General features: G+C 44.7%; 1 protein-coding gene across 1 annotated transcript; it reads left to right on the top strand.

The window, feature by feature from the left end:
* The first annotated feature begins 21,740 nt into the window (after nt 1-21,740).
* LOC123399329 (vicilin-like seed storage protein At2g18540) lies at nt 21,741-22,251 on the top strand. Its single transcript, XM_045093744.1, has one exon. The coding sequence runs from the start codon at nt 21,741-21,743 to the stop codon at nt 22,167-22,169; it is 429 nt and encodes a 142-aa protein (XP_044949679.1). The 3' UTR covers nt 22,170-22,251.
* Nucleotides 22,252-22,300: the final 49 nt, after the last annotated feature.

Genomic DNA, 22,300 nt, shown 5'->3' with positions numbered 1-22,300 from the left:
CGGCCCAGCAATAAACTCAGATCGGACGACCACCTACATTCCAAACAAAGAATTCAACAGCTCACAAGTAAGGATGCATTACTGTCCTAATAAACACGTCTCACGCCTCCGTTCTAAAAAAAACCTGACCAATAACACATATTTGGTTCTACTGCAAGTGCAAGTGCATCCATGGATCAGATGTTTTATAGTTCTGACTCTTGTGCTCATTCTCGCCGACCTGACACGCAGTCGTCGTCGAATTTATCAACTGAGAAGCAATCTAGACGATACGAGGAGGAAAAGGCTACGTATCAAACCAGTGTGACGAGACCGAGGTATTAGTTGACGAAGTGCAGGCGGCTGTGGTGAGGGCAAGAGGCCAAGGACGCCAACAACGCGCACACCTCGGGCGCCAACCTTCCCGGTCGCCTTCGCCATTGAATGATCAATTGACACGGTGCTACAGTGGTCTCGAACGTGCGTCGCGGAGGAAGAGTACAGCTCGCATGTACGAGTATGTATATAAGGGATCCCGTTGGCTCCAAGAAGCTAGTGAAGAATTGTGTTTGTGAGAGATGTGAGTCTGGGAGTAGGAATTTTCTTGTTGCAACTTCTTGGCCGCCTCAATACCGTCATCACCAGAGATTCTCTCAGGGTCTGGATGCTTTTTCGGGAGAGAAGTACGTATTCAGCTAACATCGTGGATTCTACCACTGGAATTTTGGCAAATCAGGAATCTACTCAATAAGCTTAGTCTACAGTTTGCAGTTTCAAGACAGAACTCTCTCCACATTCAAGTCCTCTTTCGGGATCTCTTGGGCGCCGGCCAGGTACATACACAATTCTTCGTCTGGGCTTCTTCACCAAAATTGCATTTGGTGTGCTGGTTGTAAATATCATCCCTATAGCACGCTGCAACATTTAAAAGAGGCCCACCGCTAAAGCATATCGTGCTACTCCCTTCGTCACAGTTTAAAAGACATGCATATGTTAATTTAATTTATATAAAATATATTATTTAACATAAAAATTATATGATTAAAAAATAAAACACCTAAAGTTTCTAATGGTATATTTTTTGTTATATATATCTCTTATTAAGTTGATCAAATTGACGACACGTGTCAGATTTCTAAACTGAGATGGAGGGAGTATTTTAAACTATCGCATTCAAAGAAGAGGCTGATTGAATGAACACTTCTGTACACAAAGATGTAAGAATGAGTAGTCCGGATGCATGCAAATGTAATCGTGCCACCAGCTACCGCATTCGCATCTGCACCGGAATTCTGGAGACGACCAATTCACCGTGATCGCTTGGAGTCACTTCAAAACAATGTGCCGACTGAGGTCGTGAAGTGAAGGTGATGTAGCGTCCTCTTCCATTCCAGTGTACACCATATACGTAGTCAAAGCAGTAGATGTCGCTACTGCTTCCCCATTAAGACATATGGGGTGATAACGTGGTGTACAAAACGTCAATTTCCGGAGGACACATCTGCTAGCGGAAGGTGACCATTCGACTAAGCCGACCCTGTTGGATGGGATAGAGACGCACGGGCAAGGGAAGTGCAAGCTTTAGTTGTAAGCGTTGATGGAAAATTCCTGATGCCTTCTATGCCCATGCTATCAAAACTCAATTCTTTATTGTGCCGAGACACAACAAATGACGCAAGATTTGGATTGGAAAATTCTAAGACATGGAAGTAAAATGAGGAACGTGCTGTTCATCTCTTTTTTAGTGAAGCCTAGCTCCCTCCTTATAAAGGAATTGGGTGGTAGTATCGACATGAAATTATTATGGGTCCTTTGGTAGGTCAATAGTTGAGCATCCCTTGATTACCTGCTTGGTCCTCTAATAGGACGAACCTCATTGAACTTTATTGAAAAGGCTTAGGACGAACCTCATTGAACTTCAAACCTCTGCATTATGATGATGCACCTAGCCAGCATATAACTTGTGGCTACAAAGATCATGGAAAATAAAGCCCAACCACCAGTGTTTCATCCTTCAGTAGGCTAAGTAGAGACGACATTGTCCTGTCCAAATGTCATGTTGAGTTGCACATATTGATGCCTTCTGGAACAAAAACATAACGACAATACTTAGCAGAAGAAGAACATTATGAACTGCTACTCCCTCCGAAGGGAAATGCATGCAATTTTAGGACTTGAAAGGTCAAAAATTATTATTATTCTCCATTGCTGTAGAATTTTTCTTCCCACACTGATATAGGAAATTAGTGTAAACTAGATCCCTATTTCTATTTAATTTAAAGTGACCAGCTACCATTGAGGGATTGAGTCAATTCTCTTCGCTGACACCCTATATGTTCCAACAATCGTCAGCCTCAAGTCCATAGCTTTGATATTAATTTGTTCCTTGCAAAGAAAACTTTCAACTGACAATCTTCTAAAAGAGATTATTACACTCTGTGTTGACTGAGATTAAAGGTAACAATTTTGCCGTGCACAATTACATGATATATGGTCATGTGTCTGCTTTGGAATAATCACTGTTATCTTCACAGGACTAGCACATCAGCGTAGAATGCATTGGATGGCTAGAGGCAATGCAAAAAATATTGATTGACCCCATTTCAGGTTTAGCATTATATTGAGAAATTTCACATTTATGCCTCGTCATGACTGTTGAGGAATGAATTGCGATACTATATACTCCATCCGTTCCTAAATATAAGACCTTTTAGAGATTCTAGTATGAAATACATATGGATGTATATAGACGTATTTTAGGATGCACATTCACTCGTTTTACTTCATATGTAGTCTATATTGGAATCTTTAAAAGGTCTTATATTTAGGAACGGAGAGGGAGAAAAGAATGATACCAATATTTTTATGTTATAGATGAGATTTAAGGTTTAAAATTGAATCTTTTCATTAATTCCCTCAGCTACATTTGCTGGTACTTTGAACATCACAATACCCGATTCATTTTGTGAAGAGAACGAGAAAATGTGCTTGGCTTGTGGATGTGTTGAGTTGCTGCTTGTCCTGACAGTTGTGTTACTCATGTTGGAAGATGTTTATACCAACAGTCCTAGTTATGGATATTAGAGTTAAACACGGCTTGGAATTTTCAAGTGCTAGTCCGAGACGGACTAGTACAGGAAACCGACTAGGTTAGCTATAGGACTAGTTAGCTCTTATATATACCTATGTAACCCACGTTGTAAGAAACCAGAAAAACGAAAAGCAATACAAAGCAAAGGCTCGACACGGGCCTTTAACCATCAAATCCATCGATCAGTTTTATTCGTGTCGCTAGTTACGCAAATTCCGTCAAGTAGCCGTCCGAAGCAAGAATCGCGTAGCCACGCCTGTACAGCTGCATACGCAAGTTCAAAAGCCAACAATTGGTATCAGAGCCTCGACGATCTACGATCTACGATGACGGACAGCGACGCTGAGTCGGTCAAGTCCGGCAGCGGCGGTGCCAAGGCGAACAAGAACGGCGACAAGGTGAAGAAGGGCGTCAAGTCAGCAACCAGTGGTGGAGGAACAAGCGGCGCCAACGTCCACGCGCATCGCAACATCCCCATCCAGTACCCGATGCTCACCGACGTCAACTACGGCATGTGAGCGGTGAAGATGAAGATTATTCTTCGATCCCTTCGAGTGTGGGAGGCCATCACGGACGACGACGTCGACGAGGAGCGCGACGAAGGTGCCATGGCCGCCATAGCCCAGTCTGTGCCGGATTCCGTGCTGATGACATTGGCGGAGTTCGAGACGGCAAGAGAGGCGTGGAACGCACTCAAGGAGATGAGGATCGGAGAAGATCGCATCACCAAGGCTCGGGCACAAGTGCTGAAGCGCCAATTTCACAAGTTGCAGATGGAGGAAACTGAATCGGTGAACGACTATGCCATGCGTCTTACTACTTTGGTGGGAGAGATCCGCGCGGTTGGTGCAAAGCTCGAGGAGACCGAGATTGTGGAGAAATTTTTCAATTCAGTGACTGACAAATTCACGTACATCATCGGCACGCTCGAGCAGCTTTACGACATCGACGACATGACCATAACGGAGGCGATCGGACGCCTGCGGACGTGGGAAGAGAATGCTCGTGGTTGTCGAAAAGGCAAAGGAGGAGGTAGTGACCAACTCATGTACTCGCGCACAGATTGGGAGGCCCCAAGTAGCAAAGGAAGGCGTGACGGTGGCGAAGGCTCAAGCAACACGAAGGGCGATGGACAAACCGGAAAAGGCAAAGGAAAAGGCAAACCACAAGGTCGTGGTAAGGCGGGCCAATCTAAAGAGCAGAAACCACGGAACTTGGACTTGTCCGAGGTCAAGTGCTATAACTGCAATAAGATGGGTCACTTTGCGAAGGATTGTCCAAAGCCTAACAAGCGGGAGATCAAGGCAAATTTGGCAAAGCAGGAAGACGAAGGTCCTGGTCTTCTGATGGCCGAAGTTCGTGATCTCGCTGAAACGGTGGTTGTGAAACCAAGCCGGAAGGTGCTACTTCATGAGGAAAAAGTGACACCAAAGTTATCCGGTGATCAGAACGTGTCGTGGTATCTCGACACGGGTGCCAGTAACCACATGACGGGGTGCAAGGAGAAATTCCTCGAGCTGGAATACGATGTTGAAGGCTCGGTCAAGTTTGGTGATGGTTCAGTTGTGGAGATTTGCGGGCAAGGATCTGTTCTCTTTGAGGGTCTCACAGGCGAACATCGCATACTCACCCGAGTGTACTACATCCCACGGCTGCGCAACAAAGTCATCTCTATTGGGAAGCTTGACGCGAATGGATGCAAGGTGAATATCGAGAGCAGAGTGATGACGATCTTCGACAACCTCCGAAACGTGCTAGCTCGTGTTAGTCACACACGAAATAGGCTCTATATCCTCAACCTTGATCAATCTCAACCGGAGTGTTGGCTTGCCAAGAGTGATGATGATTCGTGGTTATGGCATGCTAGATTTGGACACATTAACTTCTACGCCTTGAAGAAGATGTCAAAGATGGAGATGGTATCCGGGATGCCATTTATCGACCATGTTGATCGAGTATGTGACGGGTGCTTGGTTGGAAAACAGCACCGTAGGCCATTCCCTGCTCAGTCTACCTATCGTGCAAGTGATGCACTCGAGCTGCTCCATGGTGATCTATGTGGCCCTATCACCCCGGCAACTCACGCTGGAAAGAAGTATTTCTTCCTTGTGTTGATGACTACTCGAGATATATGTGGGTCATTCTCCTACGATCTAAAGATCAGGCGTTTGAAGCATTCAAGAAGCTGAAGGCTGCAACAGAGATGGAACACAAGCTGAAGGTTCGCGCTCTACGGACAGATCGCGGCGGAGAGTTTACGTCGAATGAGTTCAACGACTACTGCGAGAAGATTGGCATAAAGAGGTTCCTCACGGCACCTTACACGCCGCAACAGAATGGGGTCGTTGAAAGGCGCAATCGAACGGTCGTTGACATGGCAAGGAGTTTACTCAAGAGCAAGAACCTGCCGGGGACTTTTTGGGGAGAAGCTGTCTCAACGGCGGTCTATCTTCTCAACCGGACTCCAATGAAGGCGGTGATCGGCAAGACTCCGTATGAAGCAATTTACGGACGTAAGCCGAATGTGTCTCATCTACGGACGTTCGGGTGCGTGGCACATGTGAAGACGGCGGAGCCGCACCTCTCAAAGCTTGCCGATCGTAGCACCAAGATGGTGTTCATCGGATACGAGAGCATTTCTCGCACCAAGGCATACCGTTTCTACGATCCACAAACCAAGCGTCTACGGATTTCACGTGACGTCGTGTTTGAAGAAAACCAAGCGTGGAATTGGAGCGCCGCAGCCGACGATGCTCCAAACAGTAACATATTTGCAGTTGAATTTCCAACTGACGATGATGCAGGGGAGGATGTCCAGGTGGTTGGCAAGACGCCCAACCAAGGTGACCACAATGGTAGTAATCATCATGGTGCCGACACCGACGACGACGCGCATAGGTCGCGAGGAGATAGAGACAATGTCGCGGACGACACAGGCGGAGATCTCGACGACAACATCGACAACGAGGCGCATAGTGACGACGACAATCAAGATAATGGTCACGGTCATGACGACTACGCCGACGATGCGGATGTCGATGACACACCAGGGTCTCAGCCGTCTTCCTCAAGTGCATCAACATCGACACAATTTGTGTCACCTCCTTCGCAAGCTACAACGGACTCCTCAGGGCCTCGTCGCTACAAGATGCTCAAGAAAGTCTACAAGTACACCAAGCCAGTTACGCTCGAGTACTCCGGACTATGTCTGTTCGGAGTTGAGGAGCCGGCGAACTTCGTAGAGGCGAGCAAAAGTCCTAGTTGGACGCACGCCATGGATGAGGAGATGAAGGAGATTGAGAGCAATGGCACGTGGACTTTGGTAACCCGACCTCCAAACCAAAAGGCGATAGGTTTGAAGTGGGTTTACAAGTTAAAGAAGGACACGGAGGGTGCCATTGTGAAGTACAAAGCAAGACTCGTTGCAAAGGGCTACGTACAACGTCAAGGAGTTGACTATGATGAGGTGTTTGCACCAGTTGCTCGACTCGAGACAGTGAGAGTGCTCCTAGCTTTGGCATCACAAGAGGATTGGAAGGTTCATCATATGGATGTTAAATCCGCTTTCCTCAACGGTGATCTCACAAAGGAAGTGTACGTGGAACAACCCCTCGGCTACGAGAAGAAAGACGAACTAGCAAAAGTTTACAAGCTCAAGAAGGCACTTTACGGGTTGAAGCAAGCGCCAAGAGCTTGGAATTCAAAATTAGACCAAAGTATGGTCACGCTCGAGTTCAAAAGATGTGCCCTCGATGGTTCGAAGGACAGTTTACAAAGCGCCGAAGAAGAGGTGAAGATTGAAGACGTGACTAAGAAGTAGCAAACGCAGTGACTGGGAGTCTACAAGGAACGATGGAGACAACGCCCAGGATGAAGCCTACAAGTAGTCGCATTTAGGATCCAGGTAGGAAACAAAGAGAACGCCATGTTTAAGGGGGTGAATATTAGAGTTAAACACGGCTTGGAATTTTCAAGTGCTAGTCCGAGACGGACTAGTACAGGTAACCGACTAGGTTAGCTATATGACTAGTTAGCTCTTATATATACCTATGTAACCCACGTTGTAAGAAACCAGAAAAACGAAAAGCAATACAAAGCAAAGGCTCGACACGGGCCTTTAGCCATGAAATCCATCGATCAGTTTTATTCGTGTCGCTAGTTACGCAAATTCCGTGAAATAGCCGTCCGAAGCAAGAATCGCGTAGCCACGCATGTACAGCTGCATACGCACGTTCAAAAGCCAACAATGGATGTGATCAAAGAAGCCGAAGGAGGTTTAAAAGTTGTAGAACTTTTCTGCTCTGGAGAAGCTGTTGAGCCGGCTGCCGATTATGCTGACTTCTTTGGTTGCGCACATGGCCAATTCCCGATTAAATATTTGGAATTACCGAACCCCTATCGGCTTCTCACCATTATGGAGTGGAAACATGTCGAGAAGCGTCTAGAGAAACGATTAGGCCGTTGGAAAGACAAGCTGCTCTTAGTTGGAGGACGGCTAGTTTTGATTAACTCCATCATCACAAATATGGTTCTCTATATGTTTTCTTTCTTCCAACTACCAAAAGGGGTCCTGCAAAGATTGTACTATGATCCGAATAGGGAGATGCTTGACATTATCCACGATGAAGGCGGCGGCGGAGGAGGAGTCTGTAAGGACGGCCAGGTAGAATACTCGGATCCCACCCGGTTCGGCAACTACCAGCTGCTGCATTCCTACACCCAGATGGCCAGGCAGTAGTCCTACATCTAGACCGGCATGGACACACGACAACAACAACTGAAAAGGGGAGGAGGAGGGCAATACGGTGAGGGCGATGATTCAGCTGATACAATCGTCGGTCCTAAGAAGAAGAACAGAAGAGAAAGTTCCAATATGCGGGAGGACAAGCTGTTGTGCGATCCATGGTCGGCCAGTAGCCTCGATCCTCTCCATGGAATGGCAAAAGGGCACAACCTTTTGGAAGAACATTCACATATGGTTCCATAAACACAACCATTTCACGCCGTACTCCAACACGATCATCCACAACCATTAATGGAACTCCCTCAACCATCGATGGTACACCATCCAAGATTCCGTGTCCAAGTATTGCGGACACTTGAAGTATCTCATTGCACGGTGGCCTAGCTATACACAAATCACCAAGCAAGTAAGTTGATCAAAAGCGGACATGCATTATTTTGTTGCTCTCTATCGAGACATGCATTCTTTTGTTGATCACTAGCCATATATGATTTAGCTTTGTTGATAACTAGCTAGACATGCATTTGTTTTCTTGATCACTAGACGGATATGCTTAGTTTTGTTGCTCACTTGCGGACATGCTTTGTTTTGCTGGTCACTAGCTAGATATGCATTATTTTGTAGTATTCTCATGCTTGTTTGGTGTACAAGAAGTTGGAGAAGAAAAACTTCACCGTCATGCATTGTTGGTTGAAGTTAAATGGACAACCGAAGTAGAACCTTTTCGTAGACAAGACCTCTGCCTAATCCAACATTGAATAAACTAATGACACTACCAACCCAGCCTAAGAACCATCGAAGAAGGTTAGAAGGTGTTGGAATTAACCACGATGACGTGTCCGGCTTGGACTCGTAACCATCACCGAGTAGGACTTGGAGTTGGCTAGGTTAGCTATTATATAATCCTATGTACCCCTTGTAATTGAACCAGATCAATAGAAAGAAACAAAGGCTTGACACGAGCCTTTATCCATCAACTCCTGTCTACTTGTCTCGGCGAGTTTCGATTGTAGACGCTACGGGTTGGTCATTCCGCGTGTGTAGCTAGCTAAATTGATTCAAGCATCCGGCGACTAGTAATTCTTATGTGCATGTGCTAGTACGTAAGAAATCCATCAACCAGGTTGTGTGCCTGCTTGGTGCATACGTGCACATCTCCATCCTGTTAGCTCGGCAAGCTTGGAAAGTACTTGAGCTAGTCCCTTACGTCGTGTATCATCGGAAAGTACTCGGCCACATAACTCAAGGTCGGTCCAGTGCCAACAGAAGGAAGTTATGAGGGAAGAAGTAATAGGACGAAAGGGCGAAGCGAGAAGGTGTGGCGGCCAAGCTGACAGAGAGGTTTGAGGACATCTCGACAAAGAAGGAGCTGGCATGCGTGAAAGCGCTCGAACCTCCGGGAGGAGAAAAAGACAATCCGTTCGTTACCAGATGTTGCAGCTGCAGAAAGATCAGTTGACGGCGAAGGTGAGTGAGGACATCGAGGAGATGGATGCCGAGGCTATATATGCGGATGCGGCGGCGACACCTTGATTGGGCAGCAGACGGCTGGGATTGCCAACCAACAGGGCAAAAAATTGCACAGACTGTTGGGTTGAACTTTTTGAGATTCGAGCATGTAAAATCTAAGCATACTTGCCTATTTTTGGTTGTGATCAGGCATGCGATCTGGCGCTGGTATTATCCGACGTGCTGTGTAGGTCGAAATAAATTTGAATTTGAAATTAGCCTTCCTGACGCACATACAAAGAGCGTTGGATGGCGGCCTCACGCATCCTGTGTCCGCGGACAAGCTCTGTCTACGTACGAATCTTTTACAAAAGGGAGAAGGTTGAACCCCGGCTTCCGCATGTAAGGATGCACACAACCATTTTTATTAACTTATTCAAGAAAGTCTAACAAAGCACCATCTCATGTGGTGGCCTCTCCAAAGTGCCCGCCGGCTATTCTAGAGAACCAATCAGTTGTAACAAAAGCTCAGCACGCATCGCATGTGCATGCTGTAGCCTCTGTTGTCGCCACCTTCCGCAGCCCCGTCTTCACGAGGGATAAGTGCATCGACCTTGCCAGGCCCCTCGGCTGTTGACGCCAGACAATGTCCTCCTCTTCCACGAGTCCATCTACAAGCATCTGACATTGAGACTCCACTGCGCCACGCCGCCGAGATCACCATCGTCGATGCAGAAGATGCAACTCCATCATGAATGGATGCGGGAGGACATTCGTAGGTCTCCGTTAGAGATGCCCTAACCTTGAAAGTTTGTTACCGGTTGCTTGCTGAAACTTTATTATTTATTTAAAGTTGGGAATTTCTCAAATTCTGGCTCTGTCGCAAGTGCATTGATTTGATTTTTTTTAAAGGAGGATTTGATCTCATATAGTTCTGCATTTTATGTTTATTCCCGCTAATCTGCAATCATGCCCACATATGGACTGACGAACGGGTGTCATGCACAAGGTACAAGGTACCAATTGACAAAATAAATTGGATCTTCGCGAAGGCTTCGCGGATAAAGTGCAGGCGGCGGCGGTGCGGGCATGACGCCAAGGTCGTTGATACCGCACACATTGCACACCTTGCGTGGCGCTTGCGCATGGACGATTTTAAGGGGGGGGGGGCAGGGGCTAGACCCCCCATGCCCCAACGATATCGTTATCCCTTGATACCGATTAGTTAGGAACAAAACTTTTCTTTGTACGCGCACAATTTTAGTTGTCTCGCCCCCCCCCCCCCCATGCTCCCATAGGCAGAGGCTCAGAGTCCTGTACGTACACAAAGTCACAAACAGTCCAAAGGCCCAAATAGGCAGCGCCGCAGCAATACGCACGACGTCTCCCTGGCCACGCCCTACGCAGATGCAGCGCCGTGTACCAGGTCTCCTGTTTGCTTCGTTTTCAATCTGCTCATTCTTGAGATGCGATTCGAAAAACTCAGGCAGGACTCAGGTGCTCGCTGCCGCCGGCCGCCCCTATCCTCTATCTAATCTCCTGCCATATTTGGGCCGGGCCATTCTAATCTCCTGAGACAGGGATCCATCCGTTCCATTCGTTCCATTGACAGGGATCCATCCGTTCCATTGAGAAGGGATCCATCATCCATCAGCCGTCCCTGAGACAGCGAGACCCTGACGGCCCGACGTATTTAGAAGGAAATTGCTTCTGAATAGAAATTGTGTTCTGTACACTCCCCTGCGGCCCGACGTATTCCGTCCGGCAGGCCACACTGATGAGTGATGAGCGACCAAACAAGAAAGAAAGGTCAGTTTTTTTGCAGCACCAGCATTTGATTAATTTCTGTCTTGAAACGTAATTGTAAGCATATAGACATTAAAAACTAATTAGAATTTTTTTTGATTGTCTAATTGTGTTCTGTAGACATGAAGAGGAAGAGAGCTCAATCAATCCATACTTTTTTCAGGCCAATTGGTTCAAGCTCTCAGCCATGTGAACATGGTGATGGTGCTAATACAAATGATGTGCAACCTAGCGAAGAGAACAACCCTAGTCATGCTGAAGGTGATGCTCAAGATGTTCCAATGCCAGAAGTTACAGAAGAAGCTACAGTTATAACCACAAAATATGACCGAGACCCAGGGAGGCGCCCTCAAATTTGGTAACTCCCTCTAGAAAAGCAAGATGATGCTAGACGTTTTTATAAATGTGAGGGGGCCTATCAGCCCGAATTGGAAAATTATGAATATAATGAAAGAAGTGTTGTTCGTCGGCGATTCCAAAAAGATTGGTACACAATTTTTTGGTGGTTGGAATATTCGACTGATACGAAATGTGCCTATTGCTTGCCTTGTTTTCTCTTTTCGAAGAAGCCAGTTGGGAAGTGTGGTTCGGACACATTCACTGTCAAAGGATTTGATAAGTGTAAGAAGGTTAACAATGGAAAAGAATGTGCTTTTCTCAAACATATGGGCACTACTCCCAGCTCGGCTCATAACTTTGCAGTTCGGTGTTACGAAAATCTAAAAAATAATCGAACTCATATTGACAAGGTGATGAAAAAGCAAACTAAGCAAATGCTTCTTGATGCAAGACTGAGGCTTAAGACTTCTATTGATGCCATGAGGTAAGCAACAAATATTTAATTTGAGAGAATTTGCTTGACGCATTATATCTAATAATTATTCTCTATTGATTGCATCAGGTGGTTAATGTTCCAAGCATGTCCATTTAGAGGAAATGATGAATCTGAGGATTCCAAGAATCAAGGTAATTTCAAGAAAATGATTAAGCTTTTGGCCTCTTATAATAAGGATGTACAAGAAGTTGTACAGAATGCTCCTAAAAATGCAAAGTACACCTCCTCAACTATTCAGAAGGAAATTGCTAGCATAATTTCACGAAAAGTGCAAATCTCAATTAAAGAAGAAATGGGTAATAGCAAGTTTGCAATACTGGTTGATGAATGTCGGGATGAGTCTAAAAAAGAGCAGATGACAGTAGTTCTTCGGTTTGTGAACATAGAAGGGTTGATAAGGGAGCGTTTCCTTGATATTGTTCATGTTAGTGACACTTGTGCTTTCACTCTCAAGAATAAAATCATTGCCGTCCTAGTTGATAATGGGTTGAAAGTGCAAGATATTAGAGGCCAAGGGTACGATGGAGCAAGCAATATGAGAGGAGAGTGGAATGGGCTAAATGCTCTAATTCTCCAAGAGTGTCATTATGCTTATTATATCCATTGTCTAGCTCATCAACTCCAATTGGCTTTGGTTGCCACTTCAAGGGAGGTAAATGAGTTTCACAATTTTTTCCAACATGCAAATTTTGTTGTGAATACAGTTAGTGCATCTCCCAAACGTAATGACGAGTTACTAGAAAACCAGGCAGCCGAAATTGCTAGAGAGATTGAATTGGGAGAGCTTGACACTGGAAGAGGGGCTAATCAAATAGGATCTTTACAAAGGGTCGGGGACACGAGATGGAGTTCACACTATAGGTCAATCAAAAGTTTGCTCAAGAAGTTTGCTGCAACTGTTTCAGTTCTAAGAAGTGTAGCAATTGATCGCTCAGCTACAAGGAATTCAAGAGGAGACGCCGCGGGTTCCCTGAAGATATCAAACACATTTGATTTTGTCTTCATTCTGTACCTAATGGAAAGAATTATGAAAATCACGGATATCTTGTGTGTTAAACTTCAAATTAAAAGTTTGGATATTGCTAATGCACTGGATTGTGTTTCTAACACAAAGTCGTTGCTTGCTGACCTGAGAGAAGATGGATGGGAAAGCCTTTTTGAAGATGTCAAATCATTTTGTGTGCAACATGAGATTGATATCCCGAACATGGATCAAACGTATGTCTCTTTCCCTATCTCTATGTTCATTAAATTCCAATGTAGAGATTTATTCACTTACAAACTTACTCATTATTGTCTAAATCATGCAACTAATTCATGTTTTTCATATATATTGCAATTATAGGTATGTTGATGTAACAAAATCAAGAAATAAGCATGACAACACCACTGTTATCCATCATTACAAAGTAGACATATTTAATGTTGCAATAGATAAACAAGTGATAGAGTTGAATGATCGATTCAGTTCTCAAGTTACGGAGCTTCTAGATCTTTGTTCATCATTGGACCCTAGACATGATGCCTTCGACAAGTCAAAGATATGCACTCTAGTGGAGAAAATCTATCCTGCTGATTTTCCTAGTCAAGAAAGAGATCGGTTGGAGTGTGAATTACCACATTTCCAGCTTGATACATTTAACCATCCAGAGATCAAAAATTGCAAATCACTTGCTGATATGACAAAAGTAATAATTAAAACTGACAAGTCTTCTGATTATCCTATGGTTGAGAGGTTCTTACGATTAGTAATAACTCTTCCGGTGTCAACTGCAACAGCAGAGCGAGCCTTTTCCCAATGAAACTTATCAAGACACGTCTTCGAAGTAAATTGGGAGATGATTTTCTTCGTCATTGCACTATAGTCTACATTGAGAAGGAAATAGCAGCCAAGTTTAGCTCCGACGAAATTATTGAGATATTTGATACCGGTGCTCGTAAATCCAGCTTCAAATTAATAGATATGTGATTTTTATTCTTATTGTGGAGCAACAGACATACATTGACTATTTATATCTTCAAATATTTACTAAGGTATGTGACTATGTATCCAAAGATTTTGATGTTTCTAGTTCTTGCCCCCCTATCTCTATTTTCTGGTTTCGTCCCTGCGCTTGCGTCTTGCCGGCCGCGTCCGCCATTTATCTATTGCTGGACACGATGCGGTAAGGTGATCTCGACCACACACCATGAGCAGTGGAGCCACGGTAAGGCATGGCCAATGCATAGCCTTAGATGATGTCTCGTAGGCCATATAGAAACAGATGTCAAAAAAGTAGGTTTGGATGGTATAATAGGATCCTCGACAGAAAGCGGGTGTTTGAGGAGAAAATATATGGTCCGATGCATGAAGCTGAAAAGATTGAAGTAGGGAGTAGGAATGCATTTGTAGTGAAAGTATACTTTCTATTCTTTGATTATGTCCATTAGTAATAGTTTGCATTAGGAAGAAAAAACAACATAAATATCTGAAACTAATTTTTATCTTCAGACATCTGCATCCATATGCTATCATTATACAATGCCTTTAGGCACATGCCCTAGGCCAAGCTCGTTGCTACAGCAGTAAACAGTAGCAAACAGTACTATTGTTGCTACAAGAAACAAAGCATCAAGCTACCACTCGCCCCAGGTTTGATTTTGAAAACCCAAAAGGAAAAAAGAAACGACTCGCATCGCATCTGCACCGAAAACCCACACGCACACAACCAAGCCACCAGGCTCGGCTAAATTTCGTGTTTTGATCTTTTTGTGTAATTTAATTCGGATCTGGCTCTACTTTATAAAAAAATTAGGATCTGACTTTTTTCTTACCGTCATGGACCTTGATGGTAGGGTATAATAGCCCACAGGTCGCGATAACACTCACACGTGTGGTGGAAAGAACATCCGCCCATACGCCTATAACATATCAATATGTTTCGATGACTTTTCTTTTAGGTTAAAAGTTGTCATAATTATTGCACATGAATTAGAAGATAAAGCATTTTTAAGCCAAAACCAAAAAAGATTTCTGCTAATGTCATCTGTTTTGACGTGACAAAATGAGTGATAGTGAAGGCGTGTGTGGAAATTACAAACGCCCACACGTGTGGGCGTTAGCTTTTGGGTAGCCTACCGCCTAAGTCTCTCGTGGTACAAAAACATATCCACATCAACAGCATGGACCCGACATCCAAACACACTAGCAATAGCCTATACAATCCTACCACCAAAGTCCCTGGTGGTAGATGCGAAGGTGCACTGTGTTCGACACTTAAGAAATTTTTACGAAAGGACATGCACCCCTACCGCCAGGGTGTTTGGCGGTTTGCTGTTATACCCTACCACCTAAGACCATATCGGATGGAAAAATGTCATATTGTGAATTTTTTACAAACTGGGTCAGATTTATATCAAGTTACACAAATTGCATGGAGTAACAAACTTCCATTTTAAGAGGAGGGGGACGGGTTAGACAGAGTGACTCTTTATCTCTAATCTAAATTTTAATCGGCCCGTAAAAAATAGTTATCATTTCTTTCAGTCCACCTTAAATAAAGCCATGAACAACTAGTTCATTGCATCTCCAGTCTCTCTAAAGCTGACCATGATTTCCCTGTCATCCAATACCACGTTGACAATATTCTATTGCTACCACCTCCGAAATAGCATCTTTAGCGCATCAAGGACTAGCAGTTGCATTTTCCTAATATTCTGGGTTTAAGGACTAACTATGGAGGTTTCCAACACGGATGAGTAAACGTTATAATTTTGAGGATGCATGGGTAGTTCCCAACGCCTTCGGTATGCCCATGCTATCAAACCCGAATCCGTGTTTTATGGGTAGAATAAGTAATGCGCAAATAGTACTGGATAACACTATGACACAAAAGTAAAATGAGAAACATACTATTCTTGTTTTTCTTATAAAGCCTTGCTTGCTCCTTATAAAGGAATCACCTCATGGGTGATGAGGTAGGTCAACAAATAATAATTCATTGATTATGAGCTTGGCCCTCTCTCGGGCTAGAGCCTAGAGGTTGTGAGAGCTTTAAACAAACAGCAAATTCCTTTATCCTTTTCGTTTTGCACGAAACACTTTATTATATATCGAACCATTGCACTAAGATGATGGACCTAGCCATCACGTAACTTATTGTTATAAAAGAAAAAATAGCGTGAGGGCTGATTATTATCCCTGAGAAAAGGCAAGTTAAGTAAAAGTAATGTGGCATGCTGCATTGTAGGTACTACTGCATCCTTGAGCAGGGTGGGGCACGCCAGGCAACCTCCTCTGCGTGGGGTTTCAAATGGAATGTGGTGATTCTCACTTTCACAGCTCCCCATGAAATAATTTTTGCGATAATATTTAGCGAAAGAAATGCCATTCTCGTTGTTACATTATGATAACTGTAACAAAAATAGTTAGCAAAAGAACTTCATGAACAACTACTCCCTCCGAGTATAGACCCATGCAATTTCACAAATTAAAAGGTCAAAAATTATTAAATCTCACCGTCACTACAAATTTACTTTTGACAACATTGATATATGAAAAGGATATTACTAAATACATCATTTTTAGTTGAAAACAACATGCATCGTCAATGATGTCCAAAAAGCTTACACGTTTGCTCGGAGAGTGTGATATAGCCCCATCCAGGGTAGAGACACCCAAATTTGCAAATGGTGACCGTTTCCAAAAAATATGTTTCTATGGAGGAAAAAATGAATTTTTTTGTAAACACAAATACACATGTATCCTAAGTTTTTTTTATTTTTATTTGAAACATGTAAATGTGTTTTTTTTATATTTTTTTCCCTAAAAATTGTGCACCATGGTGTCCAGATACAATAACTTAACACTCGTAGAGACACGTCTTTTGGTAGATTAACGTTTGGCTAAGATGTACTCCAAGCAACTTCTTTGTGCACATTTTCCGAATGGATAAAGTCATGTTGCTAGTCTTAAAGAAATCTAATTTGTGCTTCACACATGGCAGACGCTCAAGTATTATGTTGTTTGAGAGTCTATTTGGCTGGAAAAAAGAGAGAAAATGGAAGAATAGTAAAACCAAATGAACATCAAGTTACACGGTGTGAATATTTATATTTCCAAAAATTATGATTTTCCGTAGTGATGATGTTTTCTGGTGCATGGTTCACGTAAATAAACTAGCAATATTGACCCACGTTGATTTTACCTACAGAACCATGGTTTAGAGGAACATGCAACCGTCCTTTTATCTCTCATCATCCTACCGCCATCCTCCAATCACAATTCCACCCTAGACAAAAATGATCACACTATCGCTTCCTCGAAATGGCATAAAGTGTGGCGTACAACACAGCCAGTGTAGAAGCAACGGTCAGGAGAGTAAGAGGAGTCAAACGTTGAAGTGGCGAACTAAATATGATGTAGTTCCACTGATCCATTGTTTCACAAATACTGCATGGATGAGATTGTATCATCAATTAAACGCAGCATTTAAGATGATGTGATATGTGTATTGCACTAGTGGACGTACCTAGGCGAAATGAGGACATCAACAGACACGCATGCGAACTGAAGTGATCGATGCGGTGACGGGCGGCAGTGTGGGAAGGACGCCGTGGCCGCCGCCACCGCCGTCGCGCACACTTTGCGGGCCAACGTCCTCTGTTGACATCCTGCCTTGCAGGCCTCACGGATAAAATGATCGATGGCGGCAGATGCACTGTGCTATGGTGTTCTCAACCGAGCGCCGCAAGGACGCACGGGGCAGAGCACGCACATATCTCATATATACGAGTGATCTCATTGGCTCCGTGACGCTAGTCAAGGCGTTTGTGCGTGTGAAGTAGAGTAGGAGCAGAATGTGGAGAGAAATTTCGTTGTTGTAACTTCTTGTCGTCTAGTACTGCGGTGGAGTGGGAGAGATGGAAAAATTGACAAAAATGACCCCTGGGGCGAAAGAACTCACGGATTGACCCCTTGGGGGAAATAATTCACCGGCCTGACCCTTTTGTGTGGCGCCCGACACCTAGGCGCCACACTGTACTGTGTGACGCCTAGGTGTTCGGCGCCACACCCGCGACCACGTGGCATGTAGGGGCCCACCCCCAGGCAGTGTGACGCCTAAGTCTTAGGCGTCACACATTGTAATATGTGGTGCCTAACGCTTAGGCGTCACACATTGACTTATACCAGCCACGGGCCACACACCCTCCCCACCCCCTCCCTCATTCCCCTCCCCCAGCCCCTCTCCCAGCCCCTCTCCCAGCCACTGCCCCCTCCCTCAAATCCTTCTCTAAATCACCAAATCTGAAGGTTTGGACCGGACATTTGTTGTCCAATCACTCCCCTAAGGTAATCCCCACCTCTCCCCTCATTCTCATCCAAAGGAAAATCTTTTGTGTTCTTTTTTTTTGCAAATTTGAGGAAACCCTAGTTTTTCATGAAATGTGGGATGTATATGATATTGTTGGTTTTGTTTGTATGTTAGGATAAGGGGTATGATGGGGTTAGGATTAGGGTTGTTTGGATGTGTGCATTATGATTGTTTTAGGGTTAGGTTAGGGTTAGGGATGTTTGGTTGTGTTAGGGTTATGATGGGGTTAGGGTTATTTGGAAGTTAGGCTATGGTTATTGTAATTGTATGATTGCTCATAAAAAAGGTTCTATGTTTTGTTGTTTAGGTATGGGAAGAACATGTGTTTATGTTCATCACGTGGACAAGGATGCCTTTTTAAAAGGCAATATTGATCCGGACCCGGATGAGCTTGACATGGTATTCGATTTGTGTCCTAGCTATGGTGAATTGTTGGAACAAGTCCGAAAGGATTTGAATTGGATGGACCCTAGTGATGTAGTTGAGTTTGATGGTAGGCATAATGTGGGATTCGGAATGCACATTCGTTGGAAGACCATGCGTGTCAACTCCGAGCAACGTTGGCTTGCATACAAGGATACGGTGGCCGAATCACTAGACAAGGCTCTAGAGTTATTTGCCATGAAAACAAATGTTCCTAACTTGTTGGATTTGAACCGGGTTGCCTCTTCGATTGTTGAAGCTATTCCTGCAACCATCAACGAAGAGGCCAACATTGAACCTCTTTCTTGTGTCTATGAAGCTAACGAAGAGGTCAACATTGAACATGAACCATTGGTAGAGGCTAATTATGAGCACTATGAGGTTGGTAATGTTCTTCATGACAACAATCTTGGTGCTTTGGACAAATATAATTTGCAAGAGACAATGGACCATTCCATTCCGTACTCACGTGGCTATGCCTCTGAGTCTGACGATGAGGGTCCCGATGAAGAAGTTGATGAGGAAGGGTTCACGGCAAAGGAGGTTGAAGCTTTCACGAAGGTATTAAAGCATGACCACCGGACACCATTGTTCGAGGATCTTAGCCTTGCGGATGAAGCCGTGGTTGACGGAGGCGAAGGCATATTGTTTGGAGTTAGGCCACCTTCTCATCGGGACACACATGGGAAGAATATTATTTTGCCGGGGTCAAAGTTCGAAACATTCTTTGAACTGAAGATGTGGTTGGATGAATATTCTGTTACGCATTATAGGCCACACAAAGTTGTTCATTCAAACATGAAGCTGCGTTACACGGTTGCATGTGAGGATAGAGGTTGTCCTTGGATTGTCCGTGCAAGACCATGGAAAGGAGGGCCAAGATGGAACATTGTCAGTTGTATGCCTCACATGTGTCAAGGCAAGAGGGTTGATGGTGCCCTATCGTCGCAAAGCCATAGACAACTAACCTCTGAGTTCATCGCTTATAGGCTTTCCAACTCCATCTCCTCTCTTCCTACAATGAGCATAAAAAGCGTACAAGACCTTGTGAAAGCCCTGTTTCACTACGAGGTGAAATATGGTAAGGCATGGAAAGCAAAGCAAGTCGCATTCAAGATGTTGTATGGTGATTGGGAGGAAGCATACAACCGCATACCTAGGTTGTTGGGAGCTATTGCCCACACTAACCCGGGCATGGTTCATGTGGTCGAGCCGTATGGGGAGAAAACAAGGATTAAGAATGGAAATAGGGTTCGCATATTTGGCCGTGCATTTTGGGCATTTGAGCAATGTGTGAGGGCTTTCCAGCACTGTCGTCCTGTCATCTCCATCGATGGCACGTTTTTGACCGGACAATTCAAGGGCACTTTGTTGGTTGCAATAGCAAGTGATGCCAATAACCGGTTGATGCCTTTGGCTTTTGCTTTGGTTGAGGCAGAGAACAATGTTAACTGGGAATGGTTCTTGCATATTTTGAGAACCAAAGTATTACCGTTTGAGAGGAAAATATGTGTCATATCGGATCGTCATCAAGGCATACTTAACGCGGTTGACATTGTCATTCCCGGCCATGCTCCTTTGCATCATCGATGGTGCATGAGGCATTTCTGTGCAAACTTCTACCGGGCATGTGGTAGCAAGGAGTTGGCGGATGATCTTCAAGATTGTTGTCAAGCATTTTCTGACAAACGATTTGCAAGATTGTACAATGCTTTGCTTGTAAACAAAAAACTTGATGCAGGTGGGCTTGAGTTTCTTAACATGCACATTGAACTTCGGGCCAAGTGGGCACGAGCTTATGACGAAGATGGCCGAAGATATGGTCAAATGACCAGTAACATGGCAGAATGCTTCAACCGGGTGTTGAAGGGTGTCCGTGCGTTGCCGGTGACGGCAATAGTTCAATACACATTCGACAAGTTGAGAGCATACTTTCTAAAGTACTCACAAGAAACAGATGATCAGATTGCGGGAGAGAACAAGAAAAAGTATAAGTGCCAGTTTCCACCAAAGGTTGACAAATTGATGGTATTTCAATCACGGAAGGCTGACTCCCAAACGGCTACCCTGTACAACAACGAGGATTGGACATACGAAGTGAATGAGCCCGGAGGAACGACAAACAATGGCCAGCAACACGGAAACAGGGCGTTCAAGGTTTCTTTATCCTTGTGTGATTGCTCTTGTGGGAGGCCAAGGTTGCTTCATCTCGCATGCTCGCATTTGTACACCGCAGCTCGCAGTAGGAATGTCGACGTCAACCATCCACTAACCGTGAGGGAGCCCGAGTTCTCGATCATGACCACGAAGCATACATGGGCTCCTAGATTTGAACCATACTTTGACCAATCACAATGGCCGGAGTATCATGGAGTACAACTATGGCCCGACCCAGAGTGGAAGGTTGTGAAACTGGGAAGACGAAAGACAAAGCGTTTTAGAGGAGACATGGATGGATGTGGCCATGGTGGTGGCAGAGAAATGGGGAACAACCAATTCCAAGAGCCTACTGAGAGATCACAATGTGGAGATTGCGGTGTAACAGGGCACAACAGAAGAAGGTGTACGACGCGAAAGAAGAAGTCCAAATACAATGATTCCAGGTCAAGCCAACCAAGTCCTAGCCAACCAAGTTCAAGCCAACAAGGGACGGGTTAAGGAAGCACGAGCCAACAAGGGACGGGTCAAGGAAGCACGAGCCAACAAGGGACGGGTCAAGCAAGCACGACCCAACAAGTTCCTACTCAACATGTTCCTAGCCGACTTGGGCTTACTAGAGGACGTGGTACTAGAGGAAGTGGTGGTGGTAGAGCCAGGGGTGCTGCTAGAGGCAGGGGTGGGATAGGTCGTGGTGGTGCTAGAGGCAAGGGTGGGATAGGTGGTGGTGCTGCTAGAGGCAGTGGTGGGATAGGTGGTGGTCTTACTAGGATTGTTATGCGTGGATACCTACGAGGACCATTTCCGTATGTCACATATTTCACTTATCTTTATCATGTTGTTTTTGATGCTCCTTTGTGTGTTATTTTACTAACTATGAGCTTTGATGCCTGTTTTGTAGGTATGGCCGCTTCTCAACCGAACAAGGCAAAAGCGGAGTGGGGGGAGGAGAAGGATGCAGCCAGTGAGGAGCAGCTGCTGATGGAGAGGGCTGCAAAGAAGTTGAGAGAGGAGGATGCAGCGGAAGCGCGAAAGAAGAAGGATGAGGAGCATAAGGCAAAGATGGATGAGGAGTGGCAAATGTTCCTTGAGCATAAGCGATATGAGGCTAGGATAAAGGAGAATGACAGGAAGACGCTAGAGAAACGTAAAAAAGAATATGAAGCTAACTTTAAGAAGATGTTGGCAGAGGCCGCAGCAAAGAGACAGCGGGAGCATCAACGCTTCACGGAGAGGGTTAAGGAAGAGGCTTCAAAACTGCGCAAAAGGGAAGAGGAAGAGGAAGAAGAGAGGAAGAAGAAGAAGGGTAAGGGGCCTTGCTCGACCCAATAGAGCCGGATGCTTGTAATCTATGTGTTGTTGAACCTTGTTTGGTTCCGCGCTTTATTACTATGAAACTCCACTATGTATGCACTTTTGGACGTATGTTACTTCAAGAACCTATGTATGTTTGAACTCCACCA

This window comes from Hordeum vulgare, chromosome 5H, assembly GCF_904849725.1.
Source record: "Hordeum vulgare subsp. vulgare chromosome 5H, MorexV3_pseudomolecules_assembly, whole genome shotgun sequence".
In the NCBI taxonomy this organism is placed as follows: domain Eukaryota; kingdom Viridiplantae; phylum Streptophyta; class Magnoliopsida; order Poales; family Poaceae; genus Hordeum; species Hordeum vulgare.
Note: the sequence above shows the minus strand (reverse complement) of the source record. Positions and strands in the feature narration are given on the sequence as shown.